A 16,437-nucleotide genomic window follows, 5' to 3' on the forward strand; every position below is an offset into this window, starting at 1 on the left:
ACAAAGACCCACCCCGGCTTCCTGTAGAGATCTACCTCCACTTCCTCTGGAGAGACAAAGACCCACCCTCACCTCCTGTAAAGTCAAAGACCTGCCCCAACTTCCTGTAGAGACCCACCTCAGCTTCTTCTGGAGAGGCAAATACCCACCCCTGCTTCCTGTAAAGACAAAGACCTGCCCCAACTTCCTGTAGAGACCCACCTCTGCTTCCTCTGGACAGACAAAGACGCACCCCTGTTTCCTGTAAAGACAAACACCTGACCCAACTTCCTGTAGAAACCCATCTGGGCTTCCTCTGGAGAGACAAAGACCCACCCCTGTTTCTTGTAAAGACAAAAACCTGCCCCAACTTCCTGTATAGACCCACCTCCGCTTCCTTTGGAGACAAAGACTCATCCCCACCTCCTGTAAAGACAAAGACCTGCCCCAACATCCTTTAGAGACCCATCTCCGCATCCTCAGAGGAGATAAAGACCCACCACCGCTTCTTGTAAAGACAAAGACCTGCCCCAACTTCCTGCAGAGACCCACCTTCGCTTCCTCTGGAGAGACAAAGACCCACCCTCACCTCCTGTAAAGACAAAGACTTGCCCCAACTTCCTGTAGAGACCCACCTCGGCTTCCTCCGGAGAGACAAAGACCCACCCCCGATTCCTGTTAAGACAAAGACCTGACCCAACTTCCTGTAGAGATCCACCTCTGCTTCCTCTGGAGAGACAAAGACCCACCCCCGCTTTCTGTAAAAACAAAGACCGGCCCCAACTTCCTGTACAGATCTACCTTCACTTCCTCTGGAAAGACAAAGACCCAACCTCGCCTCCTGTATTGACAAAGACCTGCCCCAACTTCCTGTAGAGACCCATCTCCGCTTCCTCTGGAGAGACAAAGACCCACCCCCGCTTCCTGTAAAGACAAAGACTTGCCCCAACTTCCTGTAGAGACCTACCTTCGCTTCCTCTGGAGAGACAAAGACCTGCCCCCGCCTCCTGTAAAGACAAAGACCTGCCCCAACTTCCTGTAAAGACCTACCTCCGCTTCCTCTGGAGAGACAAAGACCCACCCCCCGCTTCCTGTAAAGACAAAGACCTGACCCAACTTCCTGTAGAGACCCACTCCGCTTCCTCTGGAGAGACAAAGACCCACCCCCCGCTTCCTGTAGAGACCCACCTCCGCTTCCTCTGGAGAGGCAAAGACTCACCTCCTGAAGAGGAACAAAAACCAGCTTCCACTTCCTTCCTAATCTATCACACCATCTATGCCCTTAGAGAAAAACTGCCCGTGAAAACTGGGAGTGGACTGCAACTTAGAAACTGGACCGAGTACCAGAACTTTGGATGGATTTATCAGACTAAAAACTTCATTTTAGGTAAATAAAATAGTATGCATTTCTGTTATTGTATTGGCCACCAGATGACCTTAAGTATAATTTATTGCGCAAACGGAATCCTGTGATTCTACATTAATAAGTTCCACATGAACAAAAGTAATTGGAAAAATCCGTTCAATATTTTCAGCAGCTATGCCTCTGTCTTAGTCCACGGTCACATATTCTAAAATATTGTCCAACTGCTCTAAGACATCTAAATACAGCTTCTCCAAAGACTCTGCTTGGCATATCTTTCCTTCTAGTCATCATCTTCAGACCTTAAAGGGATTATCTAGTCACAATATATTGATGACCTATCAATATCAGATTGGTCGGGGGCCAAGACCCAGTCCTCCCACCAACTAGCAGTTACAAGCTCCTGGGTACTGCAGAGCAGCTCCTATAAAATAATAACTGCTTAATCCATGGGGGTGCCAGAGGTCGGTACGCTTACGATATAATGACCTGTCCCTTTAAATGTTCCCTTTATCTTTCAATACACCTTTATTGCGGGCAGTGCACCATTTTCTTCTACAGAGTGCAAAATCCCCAGCAGAATCCGATTCGCTATAAATTATGAAGTTCTGTCTACCTGCAGTCACCACTAGAGGGAGCTCAGGAACTTACTGCGTACAGTTATACGCTGAATTCATTTAGAATCCAGGATGCAATGAGCTCCCCCTATTGGTGGTAGAAGATCATTACAGGTTCAACATCAGGCAGCCACATGTCACACAATAATAGGAAATAAGGAAGACACTGACCTTAGGTACAGAACTCGAGACTGGACAATGAAGCGAAACAAGTACTTTATGGCTTTTAGGGATGAGAAGAGCATCTCCCTATGACCTGAATCGTCAGCGCTACTCACGTACCAGGTCAACACCTTGATCAGCTTCCTATAGAAATGTTGAAATAAAAGCACAAGTCACATAAACATGGACATGGCATAAAATGATAGCATGTCTATGAACAAGAGTCTGGCTGACAGATTTGCACTTTCACCATATATAATGCCCCCTTCCTTCTACAGATTATACAAATATTAGCTCTGCACTGCCTACCACCTAATGACTGTGTTAAAGATAACTATAGAGAGAGCAGAGGAGGAAAGCATTCAAGGTACTAGGGAGGGCAGATCACTCAGGCTGCAGATAGGGAGGAAAGCACATGAGCTGTATTAAGGGGAATTCACTCCAGGAATGCAGCTGTGCTGATCCATGAGATCTACAGAACGCATCAGCATCCCGTATACACACAAACCTCCCATCCAGCCTGTATTAGTGGAGGTCACACCAACAAGATAAAAAGTCTGAAACCTGGATCAGGCAGCAAACTGCATATCAGGGGGTGTGAAATAATGAAGAAATGCAAATTGCAGACTGAAACTCGCTGCAACTTTTTACTGCAAAGTTGCCACTAATTTCTTTGCCACGTCATAGAAGTTCAGTGCGTGTGTGATCCTGGTCGCTTACTTACTCATAAGCCAACGTAGTGCTGAAATGCTTAGTGATATAAGTCTCCAGGACTGGATTAAAGTGCTGAAACTTAATATCTGCGATCAGTGAAATAATAAAAACCTGAAAGAAAAAGACAAAAGAAGCATGTGAGAGGCAAAAATAACATGGAGGAAGTGATACAAGACAAAATAAGCATGTGAGAGGCAAAAACATGGAGGAAGTGATACAAGACAAAATAAGCATGTGAGAGGGAAAAAAACATGGAGGAAGTGATAGGAGACAAAATAAGCACGTGAGAGGCAAAAAACATGGAGGAAGTGATATCAGACAAAATAAGCATGTGAGAGGAAAAAAACATGGAGGAAGTGATACAAGACAAAATAAGCACATGAGAGGCAAAAAACATGGAGGAAGTGATAGGAGACAAAATAAGAATGTGAGAGGCAAAAATAACATGGAGGAAGTGATACAAGACAAAAGAAGCACGTGAGAGGCAAAAATAACATGGAGGAAGTGATAAAAGACAAAATAAGCATGTGAGGCAAAAACATGGAGGAAGGGATATCAGACAAAATAAGCATGTGAGAGGCAAAAAACATGGAGGAAGTGATACAAGACAAAAGAAGCATGTGAGAGGGGAAAAATAACATGGAGGAAGGGATATCAGACAAAAGAAGCATGCGAGAGGGGAAAAATAACATGGAGGAAGTGATATCAGCCAAAAGAAGCATGTGAGGAAAAAACATGGAGGAAGGAATACAAGACAAAATAAGCATGTGAGAGGCAAAAATAACATGGAGGAAGTGATATCAGCCAAAAGAAGCATGTGAGAGGAAAAAACATGGAGGAAGTGATACAAGACAAAAGAAGCATGTGAGAGGCAAAAATAACATGGAGGAAGTGATACAAGACAAAAGAAGCATGTGAGGAAAAAACATGGAGGAAGTGATACAAGACAAAAGAAGCACGTGAGAGGAAAAAACATGGAGGAAGTGATACAAGACAAACTAAGAATGTGAGAGGCAAAAATAACATGGAGGAAGTGATAGAAGGCAAAATAAGCATGTGAGGAAAAAACATGGAGGAAGTGATACAAGACAAAATAAGCACGTGAGAGGCAAAAATAACATGGAGGAAGCGATACAAGACAAAAGAAGCACGTGAGAGGAAAAAACATGGAGGAAGTGATACAAGACAAAAGAAGCATGTGAGGGAAAAACATGGAGGAAGTGATAGAAGACAAAAGAAGCATGTGAGGGAAAAACATGGAGGAAGTGATACAAGACAAAATAAGCATGTGAGAGGAAAAAAAACATGGAGGAAGTGATACAAGACAAAAGAAGCATGCGAGAGGGGAAAAATAACATGGAGGAAGTGATATCAGCCAAAAGAAGCATGTGAGGAAAAAACATGGAGGAAGGAATACAAGACAAAAAAAGCATGCGAGAGGCAAAAATAACATGGAGGAAGTGATATCAGCCAAAAGAAGTATGTGAGAGGAAAAAACATGGAGGAAGTGATACAAGACAAAAGAAGCATGTGAGAGGCAAAAATAACATGGAGGAAGTGATAGGAGACAAAATAAGCATGTGAGAGGAAAAACATGGAGGAAGTGATACAAAACAAAAGAAGCATGTGAGGAAAAAACATGGAGGAAGTGATATAAGACAAAAGAAGCACGTGAGAGGCAAAAATAACATGGAGGAAGTGATAGAAGGCAAAATAAGCATGTGAGGAAAAAACATGGAGGAAGTGATACAAGACAAAAGAAGCATGTGAGAGGAAAAAAAACATGGAGGAAGTGATACAAGACAAAAGAAGCATGTGAGAGGGAAAAACACATGGAGGAAGGGATATCAGGCAAAAGAAGCATGCGAGAGGGGAAAAATAACATGGAGGAAGTGATATCAGCCAAAAGAAGCATGTGAGGAAAAACATGGAGGAAGTGATACAAGACAAAAGAAGCACATGAGAGGCAAAAATAACATGGAGGAAGGAATACAAGACAAAATAAGCACGTGAGAGGAAAAAACATGGAGGAAGTGATACAAGACAAAATAAGCACGTGAGAGGCAAAAATAACATGGAGGAAGTGATACAAGACGTGATACAAGACAAAAGAAGCACGTGAGAGGAAAAAACATGGAGGAAGTGATACAAGACAAAATAGGCATGTGAGGAAATAAAACATGGACATGGAGGAAGTGATACAAGACAAAAGAAGCATGTGAGAGGCAAAAAAAAAGTAAAAAAAAACAAGAAAGGGTGTAACAGAATTAAAGGGAACCTCTTCTGACAGCAGAAATCATATGAAAGATTCACTTTAAAGAATGGGAACAGGAAAGACAAAGGGAATAAATCATGGGAAGAACTGGGAAGCATCGGATCTCACCAGGGCATCAAACACCAGCACGTCACAGCTTTCCTTGTCTTGCGCCTCCATCATGATGTTGAACAGAGCGTCCAGTGTGTCCTGCAGGAACTGAAGGGACCGGAGAGAGGTCAGACGCCGGACGGGTCCAAATACAAGACAAGTGACACATTCAAGACTTATCTGATCAGATCTCCATCAAGGCCAAGCACGACTCCTTCTAGATAGATGCTTGGATCAGAAATGTTTAAATTTTTTTTAGCCTTTTAGCTATTAGGTTAGGACTCTCAGATTTCTGGAGGTCAGACGTTTTTAGGTTGTAGGACAACATACAAGTAGGAGGCCTTGTGGTTTTGAGTGGCTAGTGGTCCTTTCTTGTCTGGGTACATATACAGTGGGGCAAAAAAGTATTTAGTCAGTCAGCAATAGTGCAAGTTCCACCACTTAAAAAGATGAGAGGCGTCTGTAATTTACATCACAGGTAGACCTCAACTATGGGAGACAAACTGAGAACAAAAAATCCAGAAAATCACATTGTCTGTTTTTTTAACAATTTATTTGCATATTATGGTGGAAAATAAGTATTTGGTCAGAAACAAACAATCATGATTTCTGGCTCTCACAGACCTGTAACTTCTTCTTTAAGAGTCTCCTCTTTCCTCCACTCATTACCTGTAGTAATGGCACCTGTTTAAACTTGTTATCAGTATAAAAAGACACCTGTGCACACCCTCAAACAGTCTGACTCCAAACTCCACTATGGTGAAGACCAAAGAGCTGTCAAAGGACACCAGAAACAAAATTGTAGCCCTGCACCAGGCTGGGAAGACTGAATCTGCAATAGCCAACCAGCTTGGAGTGAAGAAATCAACAGTGGGAGCAATAATTAGAAAATGGAAGACATACAAGACCACTGAATCTCCCTCGATCTGGGGCTCCACGCAAAATCCCACCCCGTGGGGTCAGAATGATCACAAGAACGGTGAGCAAAAATCCCAGAACCACGCGGGGGGACCTAGTGAATGAACTGCAGAGAGCTGGGACCAATGTAACAAGGCCTACCATAAGTAACACACTACGCCACCATGGACTCAGATCCTGCAGTGCCAGACGTGTCCCACTGCTTAAGCCAGTACATGTACGGGCCCGTCTGAAGTTTGCTAGAGAGCATTTGGATGATCCAGAGGAGTTTTGGGAGAATGTCCTATGGTCTGATGAAACCAAACTGGAACTGTTTGGTAGAAACACAACTTGTCGTGTTTGGAGGAAAAAGAATACTGAGTTGCATCCATCAAACACCATACCTACTGTAAAGCATGGTGGTGGAAACATCATGCTTTGGGGCTGTTTCTCTGCAAAGGGGCCAGGACGACTGATCCGGGTACATGAAAGAATGAATGGGGCCATGTATCGTGAGATTTTGAGTGCAAACCTCCTTCCATCAGCAAGGGCATTGAAGATGAAACATGGCTGGGTCTTTCAACATGACAATGATCCAAAGCACACCGCCAGGGCAACGAAGGAGTGGCTTCGTAAGAAGCATTTCAAGGTCCTGGAGTGGCCTAGCCAGTCTCCAGATCTCAACCCTATAGAAAACCTTTGGAGGCAGTTGAAAGTCCGTGTTGCCAAGCGAAAAGCCAAAAACATCACTGCTCTAGAGGAGATCTGCATGGAGGAATGGGCCAACATACCAACAACAGTGTGTGGCAACCTTGTGAAGACTTACAGAAAACGTTTGACCTCTGTCATTGCCAACAAAGGATATATTACAAAGTATTGAGATGAAATTTTGTTTCTGACCAAATACTTATTTTCCACCATAATATGCAAATAAATTGTTAAAAAAACAGACAATGTGATTTTCTGGATTTTTTTTTCTCAGTTTGTCTCCCATAGTTGAGGTCTACCTATGATGTAAATTACAGACGCCTCTCATCTTTTTAAGTGGTGGAACTTGCACTATTGCTGACTGACTAAATCCTTTTTTGCACCACTGTATATACACGAGTATGTTTTTGGCCCACCAAAAAAAATGGAAAACAGATTTTTTTTTTATATTTCATTTTAGTTTATTTTATTCCATTCACCTTAAATCATGTCATTAGTGTATAGGACTGGTTATTACAGTTTAGGTGATATCCAAAATCGATATATTTTTGTGGTTTATTATTGATTACTATAGGTTATAACATTAATTTTAAAATATTACTTTTTTATTTTCATTTTTTTATTATTTTACATTTTCAAGTCCTACATTTTTAGCTATCATTAGCATAGTAATTTTTATTTTAATAATTTTTAGCAACCATTTGCACAGTACATTTTATTTTAATTTTATTTTACATTTTCAAGTCCCTTATTTTAAAAATCATTTGCACAGTAAATTTTTTATTGTATTTTTTTTTTTCATTTTCAAGTCCCATATTATAAGTAATAATTTGTACAGTAAAATTTTATTTTAATTATTTTTAGCAATCATTTTCACAGTACATTTTTTTTTATTTTGATTATTATTATTGATGGTATTATTATATTATTATATATATTGTCACGTCCCAGATTATTTTTAGCAATTATTCTAACGGTAAAGATATGAATTACTTATGTAAGGTTCTATTCCTGCCTGCCCTGAAGCCGTCATCCTGAAGAGACCGCCCTCGGTTCCTTATTGGCTCTAGGTGATCTACCAACAAGGCCAAGGATGTACTGTAAATCTCACGATATGGATTCCCTATATGCGTTCCCCTCGTGTCACAATCTGCTATTTTGGCACACAAGTGGTTGAATAATAGAGATCAGAGTTATCTCTGATCTTCATCAATACCACAGGACCACTGATGTGTATTAAGTCCACACTCCTGCTCCCGATGGCACTGCCCGGCGCCCGCCATCTTCTTAGCACTAACCTTCATGATTTCACTTCCATCCACTTCCATGAGATTGCGGAGTGCTTGATATATCGGCCTGGGATTAGAGCGCCAGTTTAGGAGACCAAGTAAGTCGACTGGTGGAAAAAAAAAAAAACCAAGTGAGAGTCAGGTCAGCCATGTTTCCCCCTCTATGATCCCACACCCTCACCGTTCTGCGTCAGCTTGGTGGAACAGATCAAGGTGCTAATTTGGAAGCTGTCCTTAGTGGGCGTCAGGTTGGGTGCATGTCCTTTCGGAGAACGGACTTCCTCCTCCTCCGCCTTAGTAGCCGGGAGCGATAAATACATCTTGGCATCATACAATTTCTTGCTATCGCCCTATTAACAGAAAGTCAAGAAATTTTGCATTAAATCCACAAAATAAGTAACAAAATCCATGGAAAACATGGAAATAAATTCCTCATACTCAAGTATTAAAAAGCTGGAAAATGGGGGCGTGGCTTCGGTCTCTGGCTATGTGAGACGTGCGATCAGGGAGCTCCTGAGGTAAAAACCTCCAATCCAACTTTAATCCCTACTTTTACAAACCATCCACACAATTTTATATGGGTGACTGATACAGCCTTCCCCCAGGCTTATTTTAGACCAAAAAGAACAAAAATTGGCCCTTCACCCAGGAAGATTTATTTACCTCATGGCAATCCGAGGCCTACTAGGAGCGTGTGAGGACAGCCATTGCCGCCATCAACAACAGTGTCTTCAACCCTGGAGCACACTCCTGCCCGTAGCACAGACCCGGAAGCCTTCACCACTGCAGAGAACACAAGGAGACGGCTGCAGCTCTTGACATCGACGCTGCGGTGAACAGGGACGCCATCGCTGCACCCGAATACAAGATCAGGATTCCCCTCCGGACCACCAGCAGGACCACCAGCAGAGAGGACACTCCGGACACCGAACATCAATGCTGCGGTGAGGCCTTACAGTGATTTCCCACCCCCCCTGCTACCAGAGGAATATCGGTTTCCTTCACGTTTTCCCGCCTTTCTGCCTTCCAGTCAACTCAGGTACGCTCGACCACACTGAGGTGCCATTAATACTCCGGCTGTACTCCGCTTAATATACCCGAACTCAGAGTCCACACTTGTGGCTCCATTAACTTATCATCATTTGCGTCTGGAGGAGAGAAGGTTTTTCCACCAACATAGAAGAGGATTCTTTACTGTTAGGGCAGTGAGAATCTGGAATTGCTTGCCTGAGGAGGTGGTGATGGCGAACTCAGTCGAGGGGTTCAAGAGAGGCCTGGATGTCTTCCTGGAGCAGAACAATATTGTATCATACAATTATTAGGTTCTGTAGAAGGACGTAGATCTGGGGATTTATTATGATGGAATATAGGCTGAACTGGATGGACAAATGTCTTTTTTCGGCCTTACGAACTATGTTACTATGTTACTATGTTACTATACCTCCCTGGGGCTGTGGGCTGTTAAATCTGCCAAAGGAGGCATGTTATTTGCATATTTTATGTCACATTAACAATACTTCTCAGGGTAAGCTGGGCCTTATGGTCCCCATCTCCCTTCAGCTTTAGCTTACTTATTTTTGCTAACTTCACCTTATCAGGGTACTAACCCAAGATAGTTGCTATACTATAGCATTGTTTCTCAGGGCTTGCTGTGCCCTGTGGTACTCCTTCTAACAAAGGATCTGCAGGTCATCTGCTGTACTAAATCACACTGGGGCTGTGGAATAACAAGTACTCTCTCACCCCTGATACAGGAGTACTATAAACAGCACTGGCAAGGCCTTTGGTAGCAGGCCATACGTTTAAACTACAGCAGCGTTTTTCAGGGCTTGCTGTGCCCTGTGGTACCTCCCCTTCTCACAATCTTCCAACAAAGGAACTGGACATTTGCTATACTAAACCTCCCTGGGGCTTTGGGAAAACAAATACCCTCTCTCCCCTGATATAGGAGCACTATAAACAGTCCGTAGCAAGGCCTTTGGTATCAGGCCACACGTTTATACTACAGCAGTGTTTATCAGGGCTTGCTGTGCCTTGTGCTACCCCTCTTTCCACAGTCTGCATTCCAACAAATAAATTGCTAAATCCCCCCCATTGGGGCTGTGGGAAAACAAACACCCTCTCACCCCTGATACAGGAGCACTATAAACAGACATTGGCAAGGCCTTTGGTATCAGGCCACAAGTTTATACTACAGCAACGTTTTTCAGAGCTTGCTGCGCCTTGTGGTTCCCCTTCCTCCACAGTCTTCTCAGACTAGAGAATTCTTTTACATCTACTGTACTCTGTCTACAGGCTCCTGACCCTAACCTCTGGAGAGGTAGATTACTACTGAATACACTTGCTTAAATTCTTGTTTATATTTGCTGCAATATATTTTCTTTTCTTTTCTTCCCTCCTGACAGGATTTGATAAGATCAAATTGTCATAAATTACTATCAGTACTCTGCTTTTTCTCAACAGGTTCTGTAAGCATATTTGATAGTTATTGTTGACGAAGATACTCTGTATAGCATCATCACCATGGGGAAAAAAGAGGGAACCATTCCTAAATCGAACATTCCCCAACTCTCTAAGCAAACCAAAACGCAAGGAGAGGAAAGAATACATTACCACTGCTTCTCTCCAGGGGACAAGGTTAACACTTTGAGCCTTGAAAAATCCAGATCCCCCATAAGAGATGAGAGAAAAACCTATAATACCCCTCAAAAAATAAAAAAAATTGAATCCTCCAAAATTACCTCAGATAGAGGGTCAACCTGAAAGTATGGACTCATCTCAGTCCAACAAAAGAAAAGAACGAGAGGAGGAGAGACAAAAAATCTCCACACCATCTCAAGGAACAGAACAAGGGGAAGAAGATTACTCCAGCTTTAGTGACTCTTCCCCTAACACAAGTCCACTAAAAAATAAACTCAAGTTAGACAATGACCAAGATACAACCCCACCGAACTTATTGGCCACAAACCCTAATCAAATCTCCTCCCTCAGCACCAACACTAGTACTGAGGCATATATGCTTAATCTAGCTAACAAAATAAACGAAAATATGTTAAAAAGTTTCAACATCCAAGCCAAACGGTTTGAAACCACTCTTGAACAACTTAACATAAAAATCTCTGATCACGAAACAAGAATTGATGCAGTAGAAAAAAACTACTACAAAATCCTCCAATATTATCCATGATCTATCTTCAGAGGTCAAAAGGCTAAAAATCAAATTGGCTGACATAGAAGACCGTAATCGCAGGAATAACGTAAAAATCCGAGGTATTCCGGAACATATCCACACAGACAACCTCTTAAACCATGTAAAATCCATCTTTAAAAAAGCTATTCCTACTCTATCAGACTCAGATCTAATCATAGATAGAATCCACAGACTCCCAAAACCCCCCAAAATTGCACCAGATATCCCCAGAGATGTAATTCTCAGAATTCATTTCTACAACACCAAGGAAAGAATATTGCAATACTTAAAAAATGAAAAATCCCTTCCAGAGCCTTATAACAACCTCAAAATATTTGCGGACCTCTCCAAGGAGACACTGGATTCCAGGAAAACGTTTAACGCTATTACCTCCACACTCAGAGACAAAAATATCCCATATAGATGGGGATTCCCTCTCAAACTCATAGTTTTTTCAAATGGAAAAACCATTCCAATCTTCACACCTGAAGAAGGCCAAAAATTTATTGCCTCATTAAAAGACAACCACTCACATAGAGGTTACCGTTGAAAATACATAGGACATGGTCATGATCTTGTCTTTGAACTTTTGGTTTAGATAATTCATTCATCATAAGCTGTTATTACATATGGTTTGCTAACCTATACAAGAGGTTAATTTTCTTCTTCCTCAGTTCCCGTTTAGTTCATACTCCCAGGAAGAAGATATATCCCACTGTGAGTGGGTTCTTTGTATTAAACAAACTTCTCAATTGTTGGTGTATTCTATACACCCCATTTTTGAATTGTAAATATTTAATTCATTTATAGGTGTACCACATACACCTTAATTCTTGATCAATAGAGGTACGTTCTAGTATTGACCAGTGAGACTTTTATTTCTACTTTAACTTCCACTTTCCCCAACTCTTTCTACACAAGACACTATAAACATGAACCTTAAAATCATGACATACAATATTAAAGGACTCAACAGTCCTAGGAAAAGATTTTCCCTATGGAGAGAACTTGAAAACTCTAAAACAGACATAATATGTGTCCAAGAGACCAAATTTAAAAATGAAGACCACCCAAAATTTGAACACAAAAATTTCCCACATATATACCAATCTAACAATTCAAAAAAGAAAGCGGGGGTAATGACAATAATAAAAAACTCGATCCCATTTGAATTTATTGAAGAAGTCAAGGACAATAACGGAAGATACCACATCTTAATTTGCCGTATTAACAACATAACCTGCACAATCGCCAACATCTATGCTCCTAATAAAAAACAAAAAACATTTCTAAATAAATTCATTAAAAAATTCGACCAAAACAAAAAAGGTATACCCATTATACTGGGAGACTTTAACTCCACCCCAGACCACCTCCTTGACTCTTCTTCCAAAAAGAGACCACAAACAGGATATCTCAACCCTTGGCTGTTCCAGAATGAGCTCTATGATACATTTCGATGTATCAACGCCTCTTCCATTGAATACTCCTTCTTCTCAGAGACTCATCAATCAGCGTCCAGAATAGACCTAATCATCGCCGACGTCTTTACTTTGGCGAGGTTTACAAAAATTTATATAAAAGACAGAACAATTTCAGATCATTCCCCGGTGGTTGGAGAGCTCGTTCTGGGACCCCCAATAAACAACAAAACTCTGTGGAAATGTAACTCTAATATAATCAACAACACCATACATAAATCCTCAATAGAATCCTCGATTAAACTGTACTTTAAAGAAAATTGTTCTGACTCCACTAACCCCATCATTAGATGGTGTGCCCACAAGGCAGTGATTAGAGGTTTGCTGATCCAGATTTCTTCCAGAAAAAAGAAAGAAAAAAGCGCGGAAACAGAAAGAATCCAAACTCTTCTAAAAAATAAAATTAATGAACAAATTGCACTTCCCTCCCCTTCTTCTACGTTACAGTCTGAAATATCAAAACTGACGCAAGACCTAAAATTACTATTATTCTCCCCTTATGAAGAAGCAGTCAAAAACTCTAAATATAAATTGTATACATCTTTAAACAAGCCCACTAAATTTATGTGCAATCGCATTAACAAAAGAAGGCTCCATAACAGAATTGACAAAATAAAAAATTTAAAAGGAACAACACTATCCCACCCCCAAGACATAGTAAATGAATTTGCAAAATTCTACAAGAAGCTATATAACATCGACCCCCCAAAAAAACCCTCCCAACTCCACCAAGATGCCATAACCTCATTCCTTTCTTCAATCAACCTCCCAAAAATAACAACCGAAGACAAGTCAATCCTATCAGCTCCTTTTGATTTAGAGGAGATAGAGGATTGTATTAAGCAACTAAAGCCATCAAAATCCCCAGGTCCCGATGGCTTTGGCAACGATTATTATAGAACTTTCTACAAAACTCTCTCCCCCCATCTCTTGCAATCATTTAACATGGCCTCATCCTCGGGTACCTTCCCTACTGAAATGCTCGAAGCTTCTATTGTTTTAATTCCCAAGCTCAAAGACAACCCTGAAGACATTGCCAATTTTAGACCCATTTCCTTAATCAATTGCGACATCAAAATATATGCCAAAATTCTAGCTAATAGGCTTAATCTGATACTTCCCACCTTAATAAATAATGACCAGATCGGGTTTGTCGTGGGTCGCCACGCTTCAGACGGTACCAGGAGAATCATCAACGCCATCAAAATAGCTAATCAAACAAAACAAAGCACCCTGATTGTCTCTCTAGACGCAGAAAAAGCTTTTGACCGTCTGGAGTGGGGCATCCTACGACAGACCCTGATCAAATTTGGGTTTGATAATTCCTTTATTACTACAATTATGGCACTCTACTCCAACCCTAGAGCAAAAATCGTTGCTAACAATCATGTATCTCCCTCCTTTGCTATAACAAATGGTACAAGGCAGGGATGTCCCTTATCCCCACTCCTTTTTATCTTAGCCATGGAGCCCCTTGCACAAATGGTCAGAGAAAATAATAACATCAAGGGATTGGAAACCCCCTCTCGCCAATACAAACTAAGTATGTTTGCTGATGACATCATTCTCACCCTAACAGACCCTATCAACTCCATGTCAGAACTTCACAAGATATTGGATTCTTTTTCAAATGTCTCCCATTTCAAAATTAACGCAACAAAATTAAAAATCCTACCCTTAAATGTAGATGAAGAGCAAATTAAAAAAATTAAAGCTTCTTCCCCAATTACCTGGGCTAATAAAGAACTTACCTATTTAGGGATTAAGATCACTAAAAATCTAAACAACATAGTAACAAATAATATTAATTACTTAATTAAAACTATCAATAATGACACTACCACCTTTGGGCATAAATTCCTCTCCTGGTGGGGCAAAGTCCTTACAATAAAACTTTACGCTACCTAAGATTCTATACATTCTGAGCGCCATTCCTCTTCCCATTTCGGTATCATACCTTACATCTCTCCAAACCATCATTAATAAATTTATTTGGAATAATAAAAAACCCAGGACACCCTCAAGTATCACTTACAAAAAAAGAGCATATGGGAGCTTGGGGATTCCCAATATAGCTGCCCATTATTATACATCCTTGATAAAACAAAGCAGGTTCTGGCTAACAGTATCAAAACCCCCAGCGTGGTTAGATATGGAAACCCTTCTAAATAAAAACAACCACCCCAAAGATTTAATTATAAAAACACTAACTGGTCATCAACTCAACTCAGTGACTCACCCAATATTCCAGGCCACCATACATGCTTGGGAAAAATTGTCCAGATCAAGAAAGGGAACATCCAAAAAATCTATCTTGGTTAAAATTCCTCTCTCCACTATTTCTACATGTAACAATATTACACTTCCAACTCTATGGGAAGAAAGGAGAATTACGAGATTGGGAGACGTCTATGACGGTAGCTCTTTCATAAAATTTAGCAACCTAAAAGAGAAGTTTAGACTCCCGTCATCGACGTTTTTACAATTTGTAATGTTAAAAGAACAAGTCATGAAGTTTCTCCAGAAGGGTCCTAAATTCTCCGAAGCATCCTTAAACTTAGTAAGTAACATGGAACACGGAGTCTTTTGGAGTCACAAATATATTTATGACTGGTTTAATCATGATTGGGAAATGCCTAAACACCCCTATATACGCAAGTGGGAAAGGGAACTGCAGTCTACCTTTACCAGAGAAGATTGGGAGGACGCTCTGTCTTCCACATATGATTCCACGTTATCTATGTCTCTTCAAGAATGTCATTTCAAAGTAAATACCCACTGGTACTATACTCCAGCAAGATTAGCTCATATTAACCAAGATGGATCTGCCTCCTGTTGGAGAAAATGTGGCATTAAAGGGGACCTCCTTCACATGTTTTGGCATTGCCCAAAACTAAAACCTCTCTGGACACAAATATCTACCCTTATTGACAAAATTTATGGCAAACCACTAAATTTAACTCCCCATATAGCTTTGCTTTCCCTGGGCCTCGAGGACCTTTGTCTAGATAAAAGGCATATGATTATACAAATACTACTGGTAGTAAAAAACAGCATAGCTTTTAACTGGAAACATCATCTCCCTCCTTCATTTTCAGACATAATAGAACAACTATCTCTCCATAGGACATATGAATTATCCTTCGCCCTAGCGAATAACCAACTGGTGAAATATACAAATAAGTGGTCTCACTGGGACAATATATATCCATAACATCTATTCTCATAGATATATATCTAATATTCGTACCTTAAAAATTGTTGTATAAAGTTTACTTTATTTTTGTACATTTCAGTTTATTTTTACTGTATATCTATAAAGTGATATAAAGCGTTTATAATACCCAAAATTGATATTGAAGCAAAATAAAGCTTTATAGAGAATGATTAAATAACAGGATTTTTGGTTGCTTACCGTAAAATCTGTTTCTTGGAGCCTCCATTGGGGGACACAGGAACCATGGGTGTATGCTGCTGCCACTAGGAGGCTGACACTATGCAAATAAAAAAGTTAGCTCCTCCTCTGCAGTGTACACCACACCGACTGGCATTATACTCTTCAGTTAGTGAGAAAGCAGTAGGAGATAAATAAGGTTGAAAACCCATAACCACAAACTTGAGGACTGTAAACGTGAGAACAGTCATAGAACATAGAACAACAGAAACGGAGAA

General features: G+C 40.7%; 1 protein-coding gene across 2 annotated transcripts in view; it reads right to left on the reverse strand.

Annotated features, from left to right (window-relative positions):
• Positions 1–16,437, reverse strand: part of DOCK5 (dedicator of cytokinesis 5) — a 130,955-nt gene that overhangs the window by 38,109 nt on the left and 76,409 nt on the right. For both annotated transcript variants that reach the window (XM_069767028.1, XM_069767030.1), the window contains 5 exons: positions 8,276–8,444; positions 8,104–8,201; positions 5,219–5,308; positions 2,846–2,946; positions 2,131–2,265 (listed from right to left, as the gene is read on the reverse strand). In XM_069767028.1, coding sequence (XP_069623129.1) covers positions 2,131–2,265; positions 2,846–2,946; positions 5,219–5,308; positions 8,104–8,201; positions 8,276–8,444 — 593 coding nt within the window. The remainder of the gene's footprint in view (positions 1–2,130; positions 2,266–2,845; positions 2,947–5,218; positions 5,309–8,103; positions 8,202–8,275; positions 8,445–16,437) is intronic.

This window comes from Ranitomeya imitator, chromosome 4 (assembly GCF_032444005.1).
Source record: "Ranitomeya imitator isolate aRanImi1 chromosome 4, aRanImi1.pri, whole genome shotgun sequence".
NCBI classification, from domain to species: Eukaryota; Metazoa; Chordata; class Amphibia; order Anura; family Dendrobatidae; genus Ranitomeya; species Ranitomeya imitator.